This window comes from Pygoscelis adeliae, unplaced genomic scaffold (assembly GCF_000699105.1).
Source record: "Pygoscelis adeliae isolate BGI_AS28 unplaced genomic scaffold, ASM69910v1 Scaffold49, whole genome shotgun sequence".
Classification (NCBI taxonomy): Eukaryota; Metazoa; Chordata; class Aves; order Sphenisciformes; family Spheniscidae; genus Pygoscelis; species Pygoscelis adeliae.
This window is the reverse complement of record NW_008825545.1, coordinates 209,776-231,302: the sequence shown is the minus strand read 5'-3', so window position 1 is coordinate 231,302 and position 21,527 is coordinate 209,776. Positions and strand designations below refer to the sequence as shown.

General features: G+C 39.8%; 1 protein-coding gene across 1 annotated transcript in view; it reads left to right on the top strand.

Annotated features, from left to right (window-relative positions):
- MAPK12 (mitogen-activated protein kinase 12) overlaps positions 1-21,527 on the top strand; it is a 51,873-nt gene that overhangs the window by 30,009 nt on the left and 337 nt on the right. Inside the window, exons 5-11 of the mRNA XM_009332025.1 lie at positions 8,052-8,081; positions 9,792-9,839; positions 15,092-15,206; positions 15,874-15,945; positions 18,067-18,146; positions 18,935-19,013; positions 20,596-20,769. Of these exons, the coding sequence (XP_009330300.1) occupies positions 8,052-8,081; positions 9,792-9,839; positions 15,092-15,206; positions 15,874-15,945; positions 18,067-18,146; positions 18,935-19,013; positions 20,596-20,769 (598 nt within the window). The remainder of the gene's footprint in view (positions 1-8,051; positions 8,082-9,791; positions 9,840-15,091; positions 15,207-15,873; positions 15,946-18,066; positions 18,147-18,934; positions 19,014-20,595; positions 20,770-21,527) is intronic.

The window sequence follows — 21,527 nt, the reverse complement described above, 5'->3', positions numbered from 1 at the left end:
AGCCTGGAGAAAAGGAGGCTGAGGGGAGACCTCATCGCTCTCTACAACTACCTGGAAGGAGGTTGTAGCGAGGTGGGTGTTGGTCTCTTTTCCTAAGTAACTGGCGATAGGGCGAGAGGAAACAGCCTCAAGTTGCACCAGGGGTTTAGATTGGATATTAGGAAAAATGTCTTCCCTGAAAGGGTTGTCAAGCATTGGAACAGGCTGCCCAGGGAAGTGGTTGAGTCACCATCCCTGGAAGTATTTAAAAGACGGGTAGATGAGGCGCTTAGGGACATGTTTTAGTGGTGGACTTGGCAGTGTTAGGTTCATGGTTGGACTCGATGATCTTAAAGGTCTTTTCCAACCTAAATGATTCTATGCATCTCTTTCTCATCTCTTGGATCTTATACATCTGTGGACTGCAGAGCCAACAGCTATAGCAAAACAACATACCTTTGAATTTTACTGACTCTCACAAAGATGACTCTAAATGTATTAGCGGTTGTATATTTTGTATGTTTTTCTTCCTCATCTTTCTCCTAAATACTGTTTGTTATTGCTACTGTTTTTTTCCTCTATTTGGCTTTTAAAAAATGGACTGTAATTATTAAAGTTCGTATCTTACAACACAAAAAGAAGATACTCCTTAAGCTCCCTGTCCATCTATAACCTATATTAATGTGATATGAAAATGCTTCTCAGTCTAGATTGGTACTGCAGTTCTTAAATTACAGTGTTTGCTTTTTGGATGTACACAACTGTTGATCATAAAAAGGCTATTACTTCTTTATTATTTTTTTCTTTTGGTGACACAATTCCAAGAGAAGAAAAACCTTGACCTAGCTCTGCAGGCTTCAGCCAGGCTCTCCTGCAGTGATGGCCATTCAATTCCCTTTGCTGCTCTGGAGATGCATGTTGTAACGAGGCCATGGAACAGCACTGTCTGGAATTGAATGTCGTTCCTTGGCTGCTGCTTGCACTGTGCAATTTTGGTTTTACGGTCCTGTGTCTGCAACATACAACGTATGGGGAGACTTTCCTCTGTGCTCATACGGAGATAAGTGGAGTCGGTGTGCTGGAAGGTGTGATGCACAGGGATGTGTTTGTGCAGTGGAAATACAGAACTGGTTTTGATACAGGGACGTCTGGCACATCCATCAGGGTGCTGATTCTTCCAGATCTATATTTGCATTGCCAAACACTATTAAAAATAAATAATATCACAGGACAGCATGCTGTTCCTGGACAGGAACATCAGGAACAGTGTACCCAAGATTCCTTTGTCTCTCAGTATTTAACAGAGACAGAATAGCAAGTAAATCGTTTTACTCCCATCACAAAACTTAGTAAATATACTTTGTTGTTGAGTCCTGCATTATTAATTTCTCTTTGACCCTACCTTGGATTTTGTGTTCTTCATTTAGTAGATTTTCACTCACACAGCCTTTTACATATGCTAAGTAATTATCCTTCTTATTCTACAGTTGTGCATTTAAATGCTGTAATTCCCATTTTACAAATGCAGAAACTAAAGCCAGGTTTGGGGAAGTTGGCTTTATTTAAACTAGAGGGAATTCGCCTCCGATCTGGGCTTTGAATGTGGAATTATGATTTCAGTTTTGTAGTTAGTTCCCTAATTACAAAGCCATGTCCTAATAAGTGTTTTCTCAAGGACCATATAAGTGCAGTGGTCTGTTTAGTTGCAGGTAACTGTCTGGGAAACAGGTTTCCAGCAGAGGCATGCTATTCACCAGAGATGAAAAACATCATTTTGGGCTCATTTACAGGCAAGCAATATATGAACTGTAAAAAATTAGCTTGAGTTGAGTGTAGTGGAAAGGATGAATAATGAGTTTAATTCCAGTGAAATGGCTTAGAAACATATTTTGGTCCTAGTGGCCTAGATTATCTCACAGAGGCCAACAGAGTGGAATTTGTGGGCCCTAAAGGTTGACACTGAAGTCTGTTGGATCAGTAAATGTGGAAGGCAAGTGGGGCAACTGTGCATGGTTGACATACATCTGAAGAAAACAGAGCAGGAATTGAAGAGGATGTGTTGTGTTTGTGTGGCAAGGTTTGGTAGTGGGAGGCTGCAGGGGTGGCTTCTGTGAGAGGACACCGGGAGCTGCCACCCACATCAGACACAGCCAGTTCCATCTGGCTCCATGACGGACCTGCTGCTGGATAAACCTGAGCCCATCAGCAATGTTCGTGGCACCTCTGTGATAACAGATTTAAGGAGTGGTAAAAAATGCTGCGCAGCAGCTGTAAGAGGAGTGAGAAAATGTGAAACAACCCTGCAGACACCAAGGTCAGTGAGGAAGGAGGAGAAGGAGGTGCTCCAGGCACCGGAGCAGAGATTCCCCTGCAGCCCATGGAGAAGACCATGGTGGCACAAGTTGCCCCCCGCAACCCATAGAGGACTATGTCAGAACAGATATCCACACTGCAGCCCGTGGAGGACCGCATGCTGGACCACATGGATGTGCCCTGAAGGAAGCTGTAGCCCATGGAGAGCCTGCACTGGAGCAGGCTTCTGGCAGGTTTTGTGGCAAGACCTGTGGCCCACAGGGACCCACACTGGAGCAGTCTGCTCCTGAAGGACGGCATCCTGTGGAAGGGACCCATGCTGGAGCAGCTCATGAAGGACTGTCTCCCGTGGGAGGGATCCCACGCTGGAGCAGGGGAAGAGTGTGAGGAGGAAAGAACAGCAGAGACAAAGCATAATGAACTGACCACGCTCTCCATTCCCTGTCCCTCTGCGCCACTCGGGGGGAGGAGGTAGAAGAATCAGGATTGAAGTTGAGCCTGGGAGGAAGGGAGGGGTGGGGGAAAAGTGGTTTTAGTTTTGGTTTTTGTTTCTAACTATCCTATTCTGTTATTAATTGGCAATAAATTAATTTAATCTTCCCCAAGTTGAGTCTGTTTTGCCCGTGATGGTAATTGGTGAGTGATTTCCCTGTCTTTGTCTCGACCCATGAGCTTTTCCATTGTATTTTCTGCCCCCGTGTCCTGCTAAGGAGAGGGAATGAGAGAGCTGCTCGGTGGGCACCTGGTGGCCAGCCAAGGTCAACCCACCACAGAGGAAAAGAGCGGGAAGTTCTTGATGTAAGCTGCTATTTCCAGGATTTTGTAAAAACGAGGGCAGTTCTCATTCCAGTTACAAGGCAACCAGCAGGGATGCTGAGATAGGCTTAGTAAATTGGTATCTCTTGTCTCTGTAACTGTGTTAGATCTTCTATAAGAAGTGGTTCACCTGAATATTTTGTCTCTTCCTCCACATTTTTGAAGAGCACAAATGTACTTACCTCAAAATTGCAAGCAGGAAATAAGACCTTATTCAGCTACTAGAGTTTGATGTTTTGTCATTTCCTATTGCACGGCAAACATTTGAGAACAGTCTTTACTGTATCCGTTCCATTAAATTTTGGATTCTTCTTGAACCAATTCATCCAGCCGCAATAATACACCTAGTTGGAAATATCCTTAAGAAATAGGAGTGGTGCAGTGCTTGAGGGACATTCTTGCAGCACTGTCTGTGCTAGGAAGTGGGTTAAGCTGAAAGCAGTATTGCTAGCATGCAGAGAAAAAAGAAAATGGGTCAGTAATTTGTTTCTTCTTTTACGGATGTCAGTAAGTTAGCTGTTTAAGAAAGGGTCTCCCAAGTTTTGCATTAAAATTTTGTACTTTTTAAGGTCTGTTGTATCTGGATTAAAGACAGCCCATCTGTGTTTACTTAGATTGCTTTTTTGGCAGGGTGGGGGGAACAAAGCATACACTTAGCTAGCACTCAGTTGAGGCATTATAAGGGTAAAATACTTTCAACACCTGGGAAGGAGGAATCTGCAGATCTTTGTTGTAAAACTCTTTCAACTTCCCAAGCTTAGCCTCTCATTTTTATAATGCATATTAATTTTTTGCACCTTTTAAATTTGATGGACTCTATTTTGGGGGGTTATTTGGTGTTAAAGATGTTACCTGCAATATGCATTTGTCCTTTGTGTAAAGTACATAAGCACTTTATGGTATCTGTATTTATGTCTGGTCAAAGGCAAGAAGGCTGTTCATAATTTTTGTCACATTGCATACTTCTATTGTAACAATCTGTTTACATGTGACAGTTAAATGCGTGTAGAAAAAACTGCATGAGTGATGTATTGTTAAGGGATAAGAGATTTTTGCTAAGCCTCCAAGTCAGTTCCTTGCAGGCTTCGTTTCTACATTCTACCTGTCAACTGGTTCTGGATTGGTTGTATACCAAAATGCTCAACAGGCTTGATTTAAAAAATATATATAAATTGAGGTCAATAGAAAGTTCATACTGAGTTCAGGAAGATTTGCATAAAGCCTCAGGTCTTTGCTCTGTAAGTCTATACAGTCCTTGTTTGTCAGTTAGTTTCTGTTCTTGCCATTTTACTGTCTTCTTTCTATAGAGAATGAAATATTCATTTCCTTTCTTTGGTGAGCCTTGTAATTTATCAGAATTTAACTTCATCTGTGGTAAGAAAAAACAATGCGATTTGACACCGCTTAAAATCAGTGATGTGCCTCTCCTTTGTCTGTTTCCTAGTCGGGCCTTAGCCTGGCATTAAATTTTATTTAAGTATGCACTTGCAACTTGGAAGGGCTTTCATCTTTTTTTGTTTGGCAGAAAAGCTGTGTATTGTCAAAGAGTACAGAAGGCAAGCTGAACATAAATGTCTTTATGTAGGTGGAAAGGGGCTGGAGCTTCCAGCGCTTTCAGTCTTGGGTCCCTCTTCTGCAGGAGTGCCAGTCGGGTTCCTGTTCGTAGAGGTCTGGGGAGGTGGGCAGCAGTCCCGTTTCTTTATTTGTACAGTATTTGAGAATGGACGGATAGCTCTTGGGCCATAAAAACACCTGTTCAAGCTTCTTTTGCCATACTCATGGTAATATTTACCTGCTCTATTTCTATCCTTTTGTCACGTCTATTTACTGTCTTTTGTTCACGTTTATGTTGTTCTTTCTGCTTTTCTGCTTTCCCTTCCCCCTCTCACCCATTTCCTCTTCAGTTTTTCCTTCCCTGCCAAGTCACTCCTCATTTTCATTCTGCATGCTGTCTAGAATACTTTCTCCTGAGTCTTTTCTGATTCCCTTTTGATTAGCTTTTTATTTTGTGTAGAGATTGCATATACAGACAAGAATTCTTATAATTTAGACAACTGTTGGATAGCTTCCTAGCACAATCTGAAGCTCGCATTCAAGGATTTATGCATGCTACCAAAAATTGTCTTTAGGATAATGCACAGAGCTCCTGTGCTCTAAGGCACTTTGCTCACGTTAACTGGGTTCTTGAATGACATATTGTTTGGGTGAAGTGGTAATAACATTGTGAAGGATATGTCTGCTCTGGTCTGGATGTTTTTGCCATGTTAAGAGTGAAAAATCTGTCAATAAATGGATAATTTAATGAGGGGAATCAGTAAGAATAGGATCCTATTTCAGAAGGTTATTGAACTGAAATGGAAAATTTTCTGAACGAAGACTGGCGTAGTTCCAGTGCTGCTACCTGCCAGGAGATAATAAAATGCAGTTAAAAAAATACTGCTATTGTTAAAGAAACACTGCAGCACAGCACCAGTATTTCAGCTTACAGAAAGGCTGATGTGTACATTAGCACCAGGAATAAGTGCTATTTCATGTAATCTCAGTAGTGTTGTATTAAGAAGAGTGTTTAGAAAATATAGGAGTTCTCCCCAAAGCGTTAACATTATTTTGGTGCTTTGAACACTCAGAAAACCTTTGGTGGGGTGATAACGTCAGTGAAACCATGCTCTTCCCCCCAAAGAGGTTCACTTTAACTAAAAATCCGAAGGGTGCAGTCCTTTTAATTCCTGTTTCTACATGCCACGTTCTTAGGTGCAGAAATTCCTGGGTCTGCCAGTTATTTCTTTACTGTCTACAGTCATACCAGCAAAAATAGCCTATAGAATATTTTAAGCATCTGCTCTGGAAAATCAAGAGGCTTCAGTTAGAAGACATTGAAATGAGTTAGAATGCAAGTAGTCATTGTGCTATCCTTGATCAAGATGGCTATTGGCAGAAGTCGTCAGCTTTTTCCTCATTTGTTGGGAGTCTTAACTACTTACAAATACATTTCTGTAAAAAAAAAGTATATATTCTCTCTGGTCTCTGCGTACAAATGACAAACTTCCTCTTTTTGCATCTGGTTCCTCCCATCCTGATCTACTTCATGCACATCCATGACAGAAACGACGTTTCGCAGTTCTTCATTTGCTATAGCGGTTTTACAGCCTACGTTCTGGGGAACAGCCCTGCGCCCTCAGCCCCTTGTGTCTGCCCCAGGAAATCCTGTGAAGCGCTTTGGCAATTCCTATGGGTGATGTTAAACCTTACCTCATCTGCAAGTAATATGCAGGAGGAATTGGTCTACCGCAAATGCCAAGTCCTGCATGGACTTGGGTACAGCAGTCAGCGGTGCACCTGTGTGGCAGCGAAGCCCTATCATCATCTGGGCTGGATTGGTGAAGTTGTAGCCACGGGGTTTTTTTCCTCTTTTCAGAACCTGCATGACCACATCTGGAGCACTGTGTCAGGTGTAAGAGAGGAAAATGTCAGAGATTTTATTTTTGTTCAGTCACTGCTTTAAAAACTTGGTGCTTTAAATCCAGGTCTTGTGCTGCTTAGGTTGTATGGGTTTTGTTTAAGTTCAGAAACCTAAGTCTGAAACGCACGTTGGATCTGTCTGAAGAAGTTAGCTTTGACCTGTAGCTTTGCTTTCTTTTCTCTGGTCCTCTCATCAGGTGGACTATGAGGATCCCTTTGCAGAGGGACTGTTGCATTCACAAGGTTAATTGCTCATCTTCATGGCTGCTGGGGAAGAAGACAACGGTTGCTGGGGCTATGGCTGGTTGGCAGTTACCCTGCAAAGTTCAGTGCTTCGGTGTATCTCCGTGAGACCACCCTGACTGTCCCTGGTTGATCTTTCCTGGCTCTGACAGCTGGTTTCCACTAACTTTTCCCAGTTATTGTCCCATTCTTCAGGGTGGAATAAAATGAAAACTCTCCAGGTGAAGCTGGTGGGATTCGCATCTCATCCATCTTTTCTGGGGACGTTTTAAAAAGCCTTTCTTGTTCTTGTGCTGCTTAGTGTCAGTAGTATGAGCTGCCATCAGTAGTATGGTCTGTGGGGTTTTTGGATCAGTTCCCCACACCTGAAATGAACAACAGTAGCATGTCCCAGCCCGCTCTTGGAAAGCATGTCCTCAGTTCAAGTCAACTTTCTGCATTTCAATCCTTGCAAAAGAGATACCTGTGTCTGAACTAGTGACTAGAGGCTCTCTTTATTGTGATGAAAATAGTCTCTTCTAGGGCATCATTCAGCTGGTGAGAGGGACTGCATACCTCAGCAGGGAGCGATTGGTGACAGACATCTGTATTTGGTCAGGTGTCTTCCTAAAAGAACTAGTCCTAGGTGTCCAGTTTGTTGGTTTCACTTCTGAGAGCCCTTAAATAGGTCACTGGAAGGGTGATGAAAATGTTTGGGTAAAGGAGGGTGTCTTGTAACATGACTTCTCAATGTTTCATTGAGGAAGTATTGAAGCATGTAGCAAGACTTCTCAGCTAAGAGCTTGACTGGCCTCCATCCTGGTCTCAAATGATTTCTAAAAACTCAATACTGCTGCAGCATACGAATCTAAACTATGATGGCACACGGGAGACATCTATTGCAAGAGAGCATTTCTGATATATAAAATAGCAGGATTTATTTTGATACGTAAATATAGCAATGCCAAAAATTAACTGGAAACAGGATTTTATGTATGGGAAGAATTAGAAAAAACGGTATGATCTGTTGCAGTACTCCAACTGATTTACTGGTTTCTCATTACTGGGGGAAGGGAAGGGCAAAATGCTAGTGTAATTATCTGACTGTTAAAAACATAGTTAAAAGGATCTTCTGTGGAATAAATAAACATTTTCTAATTTCAGATTACTTTAGCACCATGAAAAAGTACTTTCTCCCCTGCCCTGGGCAACTTCTTAAAGTCAGGACCTTATTAACTAAAAAATACTTTCTCTTTTTACAGTATATTCACTCATCAGGCATAATTCACAGGGTAAGTGGAAACAATATAAAAGATGTTTATATTCTGATAATGTAAGCGGTGTTTGTGTATAAGCATGCTCATAAATATGCCTGAACTTCTGTTTATAGTGTCTCTATAAATAGTGTTTGATGTTGCCTTTGGTTTCTTGTTCAATAGGAACAAAAGGTGGTACGGCTACATCAGTGTAAGTTGGGCACCCAAGTTGCACTGAATACAGCTTGGATTTGGATTTCTTAAATTACTTTGTGAAGTTGAGTTGTAAGTCCCCACAAGAGCAAATAGTGTCTAAACTGAGATGGATAAGAGTTCTTTCTGGCTTTTCTTAAAATTAAGATTAAACTTTTAAAAACAATGTTTAAATGTTGTTTAAACATTATGTTAATGTGTCAAATGGGGGGGGGGGGGGAATGAAAACATAGAAACTGAAAAAACAGTCCAAAATTTTAGAGGCTTGAAAACCTCGATTTTTTTTTTTTCTGAGAGAAATTAAACATCTGATTCTTTTTGAATCTCTGCTGTGTTTAAAGTCTATTTAAAATCACTTTTGCCCTGTGAAGGAGTTCTGAATGACGCTCTTGTGGTATCAAGCAGCATAACTTCCCCCAAAACTTCATCAGAACAGGAGAAACTGGCTGTTTGTAATAAAATATCAGGAGTACCACAGAAAGTGCACATTGTATAGTAGCTTTAAGCTGGACATGGAAACCACGTAAACTGCCAGAATAATGTAAGAAATTGATATTTTTATTTCTACAACTGCTGTGATCGTGGTCTAAATTTACAGTTGCTTAAATTTTCTAAGCTCCCTCTTGATGGCTCTTGAGCTTCTTGGTTTCGTTAAGGTTCTTTGCACCAATTTGCTTCTCTCCAAGGCCCCTCTGATCTTAACATTTTCATATAAAACAGCTGGATGCCTGTTAAAAAGTTCAGAGAGAAGATTCCTCTAAACGTCGTGTGCTAAAGTGGCAAACAAAGGTTTACAAAAGCTGAAGGAAAACTTATATCTGATTTTTTTCTTTCTCTTTATAACTGTGAATGTCTAAGAGTCACTGACGTTGCAAAATCTTCTTAGTCGTTGCCAGTACTCTTCCCTTTGCTGCTAAACTTAGAAGTACAAATTCTGAAGATCATTAGAAGTCTCTGCAGGAGCTAAAGAGGCTTAAGGGAATTTTTTACATGTTACAGTCTCCGTTCAATTGACTTTGTTAGGAAATTGATTTTCCCACAGAAGAGAGCATAGGCTTTTATGTAAAATCTTGTTTGATTCTTTCAGTACTCCTAGGTCTATCAGGGTATGGAACTTTTTTAAAGTATATTTTGATGTGCAGTGTGTACAGTCCAGAAATATATATGTGAATCCTTAACTTTGTGGTGTTAGTATTAAATGCAACAAATTTATATCCAAACCCCCCCACACAGAACTTGCCAGTTCCTTCACTGGCAAGTATTTTTCTGACTTCTAGCAGGAAAAAAAAGTTGATTTGTCTGCAGGGAAAACATACTGGAAAAAAGCCAAACATATTCAAGTTTGTGTCTTTGTTTCTGTTATTTGTAAGATTTAATTTTCTAATTTAGACCTATGACACCATTTTACCTGTTGCTGTTCTAAGTAGTTGTATGAAAACCATTAAACCTAAATGAAAGAGAGAGAGAGAGAGAGTGCTTTATTGTGCTTGCTGTAAAATAAATAAATAACATCCATTTCAAATCTGATTACAGGATCTAAAGCCTGGAAACTTGGCAGTAAATGAAGACTGTGAATTGAAGGTAGGATATATTTATTTGAAAAAACAGTTAGATGTATTAGAAATACACCACAGAAGACAACGGGCACAACAGCTGTAGATGTGCTGGCTGGTTTCAGGGATGGACCAGGCTTTCAGCCCACGGGCTTTGAGGAGTCATGGAGAAACGGGAATGCTGGAAAATGGAAGGGAAGAGAATCAGATGGGCAATGGTAACAATCTTGAAAAAAATTACAAGACACTGCTCCTTATAAGTATTTTCCCATTTGTCTGACTTCGGTCGCCACAAGAATAATTAAATATTTATTTAAGCAATAAAGTCCTGAATAGTAAGAATCTATTCACCTTCTATTTGTATGTCCTTGACTGACATAAATGTGCATTTCATACGAATGGCAGAGGCGATGATCAATTTCTGAGATCATTCTAGAGCCAAGCACAAGAAGTGGCTGCACCTCAAGCTAGAAACGTTGCCCAGGATGTCCCAGCTGAAAACATCCAGTCCAGATAGGACACTCCGGGAAGCTGGTACCCAGTGCTAATGGGAGAAATGGGGGTTGACTCCAAGATGTAGGGGAGGATTTCTGGTGAGGAAGTCAGTGCCGTGGGTTACTATATTCCTGGCATCGTTGGAGCAGTTGGTGACTTTGGTCCCTCCAGCTGGGTGAAGGGCAGCGTAAGAACTGAAACTGCTTCTGCGGGTTTGGCATTGACAGAGCAGTCCACGCCACATGTGCCCATGCCAAGCGTGTGTGCGTGGTGGTAACAGTCAGCTTTCTCCTGTGTGATGTGTATGTTGCAATGAATACTGGTATATTTTATGCAGTCACTCAACTAAAAATACTCTTCAAGAAAAAATCATGTCATGGTTACAGTCAGATAAGAGCTGTAATGGAGAACTGTTTTTATGATATGTTGCAGCTAATCACTTCAGAGAAGCATGAGAGGAATCACGTACTGCTCACCATGAACAAGAACATCTTATTTCTTTGAAAGTTATTCATTCTGCACTGCTACAACTAGCAGTAGTATCAATTGCATGTAGACCACAGTGTATTTCATAGCAGGAATATATCAGTTCTGCTTGATTTTTGCTCTTAACTGAAGTAGTGAGGGAAAAAAATCGTTAAAGGGAGACAATTCCTAATTCAGCCTCCTGTAGTTCAGCTATTAGCTGTTTCTGTTGCTACACTGCAAGACATTTGCACTTTATGGCATTTCTTGTATTACCTGGTTGCTGCTTCTCTGGAGTGGGGCAAGTATTGGCGTGTACCGTGACTCCCTTCATCCTACCCATCGGGGCTTCCCTCGAAAGATGGGTAGGGGGACAGTGCACATCCACACCTCTTTCCAGTATGGAAACCGGGCTTAGCTGGCATGCACTCTTGGAGATTGGGGCTGTAGCACCCGTTGTGGAAAGTATCTGCCCTGAAATGTAGATGTTGCCACTTCCTTGGAAGTGTTCTCAGTAGAGTCCATCTTCTCCTGCACAATGTTGTGTCACCTCAAGCCTTCTTCTAAATCATTGAACTGAAATACTGAATCTGACCAGTTCTGATAAGCAGTTTCTTACATGTATTGGTAATCTTCCAAAGTCTGTGGAAGAGTGGATAATATTTGTACTTCAGAAATAATTACGCAGTGTACCCTGACCTAGCAAAAATGCATCTATTTGGCTGTGTAGAATGACTTTGTTGTAAAGAAGCCAATCATTTATTGTGAAGTAGAATTATGTAATACTCAACACTGCTTCTTTTAGGAATATAGCTTATTCTCTTGAGTGTAGAGATAGTAGCCCCACACTGCTTCCAGTCCCCAGTTAATTCTGTTCTTGTATTTTAATAGCACATTATTAATTTTTAGAATTGTTTTTGTCACCTATTTTCTCTTAGCTCTAGCAATCTGAAAGGCTAGTCAGGTTTTTTCAGTTAATTACAAAATCAAGCTACGTCTTCTGTCCTGTGCTTGAACCATGACTGGCCTATACATCCTCATAAAACAACAGTAAATCTGAATGGGGGCTTTTGTGTCCTGATACGTAAGTACATTTAGATCTTATGGCTAAGGTTTCTTCCCTAAAAGAGACATAAGACTTTATGGGAGTAGTTCAGTTATGTGAGAATTTCAGCTTTGAATAAATACAGAAAATCTAACTCTACAAGCCAGGAGATACAGAAGAAGATCAAAGGTTGTGAAGCACTCCCTTAAATAAAATAAAAGTTGATGCAACACTACAAAAATGTTTTTTTAGCATATAACATACAAATTATATAGTTGCACATAGCTGTTGTAATACAATTTTTTGCTCTTTGGAGACTGATCTGAATGTTGAGGGTCCTGTCATTTCAGAATTTCCCTATCTATCACAAAAAGCCATTGTCTCCTCCTGGCTTGTAGGAGGCCAAACGGTGAGTGGGTCTCAGGGTGATGAGGAAGAAAAGAGAATCTAGAAAAAGCAGTTGTACATGTTTCTCTTCTTGTCCCCCCACTCCTGCAGCTGTGCAACTACATTTTGAGATGCAGCCCAGGTCTAAGACATTATTCCATGATACGGTCACTGTATCTCCACTGTATCTTCTTATTTAACACAACTTAATTTTCGGTTACCTTGGGCATTTTTAAGCTTTTAGATAAATAATAAGGCAAATAATTCTATATCGGAACACAATTTTGTGAAATGACAGGGAGAAAATGTAGCATTAAGCTTTAGTTTTCATTTCTTGACTTTCAGAGTGAAATTATGCTGTCCCTGGTTGTATGATAGGCTCTGATATCATATGCAGAACAAAAGTGCAAATCTGCAGTTAGGAAATACTGGTTGTCAAAAGGCAACTCCGGTCTATAAACAGAAAGCAAACTATAGTATGTTGAGAAGTGTGCATAAAAAAATCAAGGCAAGGATTTGACTGGGATCTCTCTTACACTGAAGGAGTTGAACTGACTTCCCCCGCATGCGTGCGTTGGGGTGCAATGGGCAGGATGTGACCCTGCTCTGAGACGGCACTTGCAAAGTCAGTTTATGCGGGCACAGGACCATGCTGCCAGGGATAATCCAACCCTTTCCTCCCACGTCTGTGCACTCGCCAGCTTCCCGTCCATCAGCTCCGGTGGCGATGAGGCTGTAGGCAAGTTGAAACAGTTCCTTGAATTGGTAATTAATTAATAAGCAATCAGTTTTCTTTTTCACAATGAGCTTTCTGGCTCCCTCATCTGATGCTCTCAACTGCTACATAGGAATCAGAAAAGTGACAGTGAAGGGTGCCTGAGGGGAAATCACTGCCCTTTCTGCAGTCTTGAAGTTACAAGTTATTTTTGTTATGGTTATTGAAGCAAGTTAGGAAAATTGAGTTTGCTGAGTGGAAGGGGAGCTTATCCTTGAGAAGCTGAGGGGATTTTGCTCTCTCTTCCATAATTCCTGCATTATAAAAAGGATTTTCAAACTTGCTCTGAAAATTGCTTTGGAAGTTCCAGCTGAAAAGTTCGAGTGTGAGAATAATAGTTTCATGTGAAGATTGTTCTTGAAATTATACCATGTTAATGTTAAGTACTAACAGCAGGCACTTGTTCCTGAGCCTAATGAATATGTAAATGAAAAGAAATCCTGAAGTTAATACATAATGCACAAAAATTCTCGCTGTCATTTTCTGCTTTTACGAAAATACAAACCCAAATTATATTTTGGCTGTCTCCAACTCCAAGTATCACGGGCCTTAGTATGGAAAAGGCCTAAAAAGCTGTGACAGAATAGATGGTACCACATGTGGCTTTTGACCTATTACGTAAAACTCCCTTTTTTCTTCCGCCCCACTCCCGTGTTACTGGGAAGACATAATGTGTGGTTTATGAGTAGAATAAATTTGAAAGCTGTATATAAAAGTGTATTTTGTTACTGCAAATGTTTTGAATCCAGTAAATCTTCAGTACCCAAAGTTCTGAGGGGTAACTTCGGCCATAATCAATTGTATTTTATTAGTAAGAATAAAAATCTCTCCCTTGGCATCCTATTCCTGTTCTTAAATTGGTACATAGTCAGCAGTTATGGGGAAGATGTGGAAATGATGTTTCAAGCATGGCAATAAAAATAAGCCGTAACATTTTATACCCTTGATCTATGAATGAAAATATAATTTTCCTTTCTGCTAGTTTCAGGGAATGATGAAACTATCCTGAAATATTTTAAAATCTTTAATTACAGAGAGCGTTACAAAAACATCACTCTTGGCATATTAATGCACAGGTGCTCCTAGTAAAAATGTCTGCCCTGTCAATGTATGTGAAGCCTGATAACACCTGGAAACTAGTGGCTGTTCATGCAAAGCTACATATTCAAGTATCTGTGGATGATGATGATTTATCTTGAATAGACCTTACTTACCCAAGACCCCTACTTCTTGTTAGAAGCATGAACTGCCTGATAAACTATGAACTGACTGTCGTTCCAGGAGTGTTCTCGCTGTTGGCCGCATCTTTTGGCACCATCTTTTGAAGGTCCATACAGGTGGGCCCTTACGTTAGCCAATTTTGTAGAAGTTGATGAAAGGCCGTAACATTCATTTTTAATCATGCTGTTGTACACATTGCTATACCTAGAGATAAATATTTGACAGTCTTAGAAACCAGCTGAATTGTGCACAATCCTTTAAAAAAATTGCATTGACCTTGTGTTTCTTCCAGAGGGTTGTTCTGTAGTTGACGCAGTAGGTTCGGGAAAACTCAGTGGGGCTAAATAATCATAATTCCCTACTCTTGTTGTATATTATCAATGTGACCTAGAGGTCACATTTCCTCTTCTATGAAAACTCAGAAAACAAAGATAATGATTCCTCCTTACTTAAGAATATTATTGGAACACACTCCTGAATACTTGTGCCACCTGGGATATGAGAGCAATGAATGCCATCTAAGATGGGTGCTGTTCTTTTAGCCCTAACAAGCTATGATAGTCATTCCATGGCCAGGGAATTTTTTGCATTGATTGGGACCCATATCTTTTTAATTAATAATTGAAGAATTTATTATTTTCTTTACTGGTTTTACAGCTTTTAGTATTGCTATAGGAGTATCTAACACGGGAAAAAAAAAATCGTAAAGCTCCTTGCTACTTCTGTCTTGATTTTTGAAATGAGAACAAGACACTTCAGTGAGAAAAAAGATGCAAAAATAAGCCAGTCTCTACAGAATGCTCTGATTCTTTTTATGTTCCACATTTGTAAAGTCTGTATAAAATAGATAACTAGCTGTCTGATCAGGATGTTCTTTGTGCTTCCCCTACAGATTCTGGATTTTGGATTGGCGAGACATACAGACAGCGAGATGACCGGTTACGTGGTTACAAGGTGGTACAGAGCCCCAGAGGTCATACTTAACTGGATGCATTATACACAAACAGGTCAGCATCTCTTCAGAAAAGTCTTAGCAGAGCTGGAGCATTCACTGAATCAGGCAATGTATAAGCAAGTCTTTGTTTCTGAAGTGAATGAGAAATTGGAGGTGGAAATGGCAATATAATTATGCAAAACTTCCTTGTAGATAAATAGCAGGTAATTGTTTGGTGGTTGTGAGTTTGGGGGCTTTTTTGTGTATTTTCTGAGAGTAACAGAAAGTGCCAAGGTGGTTGGAAAAAAGTGATATAAATGTATACAGATGTGACAGTCTGGTCTATGTTCTTGTGTTCTGCACTGACTGTCATCTTCCTGCAAAGATGGGCTGATTGTAACTCGAACAGATGAGGCAAAATGGCAGAAGGAGGGAATTCAAGTAATGCTAGGATAACTGTGGAAGTTTTTGAAAGCATTGAAAATTTACTTTCCACATGCATCTGCGTGTTACTGAGAAACTGATTCTGCGTGTTATCAGATTATCTCCAGTTTGCTAATTGGAAAGGCTGGTAGTTTTACCTATACTGTTCATCATACTTGGCAAGGCACTCATTTATTTTGTAACAGGCTATAAAGGCAAATTTTACACTTCTTTAAAATATGCTTTAAATTAAACTTTATGTATATTTAAATGGACAAGCATTCAGCAATTTAATGTGACTATTGGTCTTTTTTCAGTTGACATCTGGTCTGTGGGCTGTATAATGGCTGAGATGATAACGGGGAGGCCTCTGTTCAAAGGAAATGATCGTATCCTTCAGTGAATTTATGACACTAACTTAAGAAAATGATGAGAGGTTCTTATGTGATACAGTAGGTCTGTTCAAAAACTGATGAGCATAAATTGAAATTAATAGTAAAATGGCTTGCATCTTTCTCATTAATTGGTTATTTGATATCTACCACTTTTGCACATGTGCAAATTAAAACTTGTATTACTGAACTTTTTCAATAGAGAAAGAGAGGTGGTCTTTGAATCACATCTCAAGTCATCAGGTAATAGGTTCTGTGATCATAAAAAAGACATACTTTGATTTTTTTTAGTAATAGATTCCACAACTCCAGAACATGCACAGAAGATTCTGCTGTAGTTTACGGACTTATGTGCACATGGTAGTCCATTTCATGCTTTTGAGACCAAAACCAAAAAATGTTATGTAAGTAACATCTAGTAAAATGTTTTAGATTTACAGAAAACATCGAGTCCTATCATTTCATTGCTGAGGAATTAAGAAAATAGTTAAGATCAAGCAACTTCAACCTCAAGTGATACTTCAATGGCAGTAGTAGTTGTGATAGTTAATAGAGGACAGTGTTAATAGAAGACAGCAAGAATTTCTTACTTTTTTTTTCTGTTTCCCAGCTTTGTATATTTGACAGCTCAGCCTAATCATTTTGCACTGCTTTTGCCCTTGTGGAGTTCCAGTCAATAAATTGTTTATCTGCAAATACTTGTTTACAGAATCACAATTGTTTAATTTTAGTTATAGTTGTATTTAAGTACTTACATGTAAGATTAGGACTTCATTGCATGGATCATATTATTCTTGTTTTGTGAGGAAAAACATAAAAAAGGAAGATTGCATTCACCAAAAAAATGACGGGGACTATGGAAAAGTAGAATACATCAAGTTATTTCAGCTGTATGGATTTTAAGTACACATTAGTACTTAACAAGAAAATACTAAAACAGCCTTTGACTAACATAGCGTTTCTCAACTAATGCTAACCTTTACATAAATAAGGAAATGAATGAATCATAATTTTCAGATTGCACTGTAAATGTAAGAGTGGAAAAGCTAGTATTTTAGTCATATTGGGTTTGGGAGATTTCAGAACTATTGACTGAAGTTCTACGTCCTGTGTTACGAAGGAAATTACCCCAGCATAATAGTCCTTGCTGGCTTTTGAGTGTATGAATCGGTATTACCTATTGTCAGGGAAATGCAGCCATGGGTTCAGCTGTGGGTAGGTGAATAAGGAAACAGCTAATTTAAGGGATTTTTATTTTAGTATTATGAATAGGTTATCCTGCAAACTTGGTGTGGGTTTTTATTTATTTATCTATTTAATCAGCATTACCCACCATTGCCTTTTTCTGCAGAGGTTGGTAGAATCCTCGTGTGCCCTGAGCTCTGATCTAGCTTCTAGCTTCTCATCTGCTGCTCTTACCAGAGCAGCAAACGAGTCATAAAGCTGTTCTCTGCAGCATTAGCCTCCTGTAAATATGGTGTTTCTTCTTTGAAGCAGCTAATACTGTTTCTGATTAATCTGTGCTGGTTTAGGACACAGAAGACTAGGGAGTGTTCTGATGCCTTACCCCAATGCCTCCAACATCTCAGCATCTGGAATCAAGCTAAGCATGTGAGAAATGAGGAAGAGAGGGATTAATTTTTGTCTTCTTGAAGTTTCTCAATGTGGAGAAGAACTAACACAGACTGGTTTCCCCTGATTTTTGTTCTGTTCTTCGTACCACCTGGTGTTCCCCTGTGACTTTTCCTGCCTCTACGTCACAGAAGTATTGGATAGACCAGGGCGATGCATGCAGTATATATGTTGATTGTTCAGATACTCCAATACTTTTGGACTGATTTTGACCAAAAATATAGAGGAGGCCTGGTGATATTAGAGGAGTTTGGAGATGATTCAATTATGTGTTCCCAAGGTATAGGATATTTTATTTCAGGTGCTTTCAGTGTATTTGCCTTTTGCAAGAAAAATGGAGAACTTTCATCTCATCTTTTATAAATCTTCTGTTCACTCATTGCACTGTGATTTTTGCTTTACTTTCTAATAGCGAAGAAACTCACAATTTTTGCAAGGTGTTTAGTTTTATGGTGAAAGACTTTGTTCCTTATTTCTGGTATTCAGATCTGGACCAACTCACAGAAATAATGAAAATAACAGGTACACCAACTCAAGATTTTGTTCAAAAGCTGCAGAGTCAAGATGTGAGTATTCTGCTTTGTCAGTTGATTTTACATGTCTTAATTTTACTTAAGCCATGCTCAGTTCTTAGGCTGGCTGAGATAATACGTATTGACTACTGAAATGACCCCTGATGGTACATCTCTGCCTTGAAGAGCTTTGCACACCCAGAATAGCTACTGGAGATTAAGGGGGCACAGAAAATGATCAGGACACTTGAAAAATCTATGCATTTAAATACTTCAAAGTTTCCAGTGTGTACCATATAAACAGTTGAGCTGATGCATTACTACCTTTATTGGAAACGTACTGAAAACATGAACCTATTAAAAAAACCCAGTTGTTATGCAGATGTCGCTGACTTTGTCTTTCCTATTCTTGTGTGGATGTCCTTCTAGAATCCTTAAGCCCCTACTGTAAAAAAACTAAAATTAATCATTAGACTAACTATACCATTTAAATACTAATGAATTACTGTATAAGGTTCACTTCTAGAGATTCCTGTAAACTCACTATGACATCCTTTCAAATGATGCATACATATTTATTCTAATTAATATATTAAGTACGGAGAACTAATAATTAAAGCTTTACATTATAATTTCTTAATCACAGTTTTAAGGCTTGATTTAAAAAAAAAAAGTTCCTTTCAACAAGAAAGTTAATATAATCAGGGTTTATGACCCAAAAAACCCTCCATTTGTACAATGTGCTATCAAAGCATCAGTGAGTTACCTATTAAGCATATAGTTAATGTTGTCACATTACAAAGGCAGCAAAAGTCTAATTTAATATTCATGTTTCTTTTAAGGCAAAAAACTATATCAAAAGCCTCCCAAAAGTCCAGAAAAAAGATTTTGCATCCATCTTGAAGTATGCAAATCCTTTGGGTAAGACAGTTTGTGTCTTGTTCTTGTGTTCGCATTGGAGGCAGCAGCAGTATCAGACAGGTTATGTGATGGCTCTCGTGCTTTTCTATCTCTTGCTTTCCATAATTCATAACTTTGATTGTAGTGGCTGAACTTTGCCAAGTTTAGACCCTGCCAGGAATCAGATGTTTCTTAGAAGAGTCAAAAAAGAAGTATTTTGTGTTTCAGGCTCCAATCCAGCATCTGCTTAATGGTTTTACTGGAGCGGCTTTCTCAAGATCCCTGGGAAATTAAACATATGTTATAAATTTTTCTGTGTATTGTATTTGAAATATAATTCTGAAAGCTCAATCTGATCTACAGTAGAAATGCAAGCAAATAGAAAGCTGACATTTTAGTCATGGAATGAATACATCCTGAGAAACATCTGTGCATTCCTGAGAAGCACTGGCTTGGATTTGATAGATATAAACAGCCAGAAGAGCATACCAAGTGTGCATAACTGTGACGTGACCCAACGCGGCCAGAGCTCTGAGGTGGCTCTGCCCAAACCATTGTCCATTCCCCAATGACCTGAACATTCACAAGGCCAGTTTTATTAGAATATCAATTAGGATGATTGAATCTTCTTAATTTAAGAAGTTAAAATTATATGTTCAGATACAGTAGAAATACATGTGATTAATAAGCAGCTCTTACCCTGACTGCATGGTTAGCTCACTGACCTCAGCTACAGCAAACTACACATTTCCATTTAGTTTTTAGTACGTTTCTTGCTATCACCTCTGTGGCCATCTGGCTGCTCCTTATGTAGAGCGCAACTGCTTATGATCTGGAAGGGAAGGTTGGAGACAATCCACAATGTGGCAAGCAGGAGTTGCAGCATCCTGTCCCACACTGTTGCCTCTTCTTCCTTTCAGCTGCTCCACCCAACCCAGGAACGTTCTTTCAGGATAGAAAAACAGAGGATAAACACTTCATTCATCATATCTGTTTACACTAGCCCATTTTGACAGTCTAACAGTGGACCTGATCCAAAATCCACTGGAGAGGAACATACAAGATTTTCGTGGATTGTTTTGGCTGAGGTCAAAACCACATAGCAGATAAAGACAGTGCTGATATTCTGAGCGTGGACAACTGACTTGTCGTAGTGAACTTCAAAGTGTACTTGGGCTTGGATTTGGTCACGCACACAGAGCAATTCTCATTAGCTCTACACCCACCTGTTCATTCTGCTGCTGTCAGGTCGTGATGTACCTTAGAACCACAACACAGTGGTGGCAGTGATAAAAGACACCTGGGAAAGCCCCAAGCACAGTGGTCCTTGGAGCAGAGAAGTCATTAGCTGAGGTGATGTGGCTGTATTGCTTACAGAAGCAAGGGAGCATCTCTGCGTTGCATCAGGCTTTGTAGACATCCTAGCTTGCTCACAACACTATTTTGTCATGCAGATGGGCCCCACTGGCCATAGAATGAACTCCCAATGATTCTGCTTTATAACTCCGTGTATTTATTTGAAATATCTCCAGGGCAACATTACTGTGTACAAGCTGGAATCAGTGGTGTGATTTGAATGCACTGTTTGTTTTCCGTTCAATAGCTGTAAACCTTTTGGAGAAGATGCTGGTGCTGGATGCAGAGAAGCGAGTCACGGCAGCTGAGGCTTTGATGCATCCTTACTTTGAACCAATTCACGATCCTGAGGAAGAAATTGAAGCTGAGAAATATGACGACACATTTGATAACATGGATCTTCCGCTAGATGAGTGGAAGTGTGAGTTTAGTTTTGTGATGTTTTAAAAAATGACCAGATAGAAAGGCCATCCAGAAACAGGAATATTCCCCTTTACAGATTACTTTCTCTGCTTTTGATGGAATGGAGTAAGTAGACAGCATTAAGATAGAAAAACGTTATCGATAAGCTAGTGTTCATCTTATTGAGTCCTCCTGGAATGATCCCCAAAGGTTTCTTCTCTGCCTCCTAACACAGGCTCTCCTCCTTCTCCTTCTCCTCCTCCTTTGCGTGTCTGTCCTCCCATCTTCCGCAACATAGGAAAGAAACCATTTCTGTAATATGTTCCTTCCAGTGGATAGGACAGGCAAATGGATTCCTCAACTGTTGGCTCTATAGGACTGCAATGGTTGCTGGCCTTAATTTTAAGTTAGGTTCTTTCAGGGAGAGAAAACGTACCTATCTCAGCAGAGATTTAAGTCTGAATCTAGCTTTCATCTCACGTCAGAGATTTGTATTTTGGCTTTTAAGAGAGGACTTGACTTTTAAAGCTGATATGCTCAGTAGCTCTTTCTGAGGATATTGCCTCTTATACTGTAAAGTCAATGCTTGCATCCCTTTGAAAGCACCTATAACATTTCAGTATTGGGCTACTTCTTCAAATCTGAAATGGTGAAAAAACGATCCTTGATTCCCTTACTTTTTGTACTCTTTCTCTCTTTTTTGCCTGAAGAGGTCTCTCTCTCCCTGACCTAGATCAGAGCCTAACCATGCTGGGGGTTGCACCTTGCTTGTGTCTG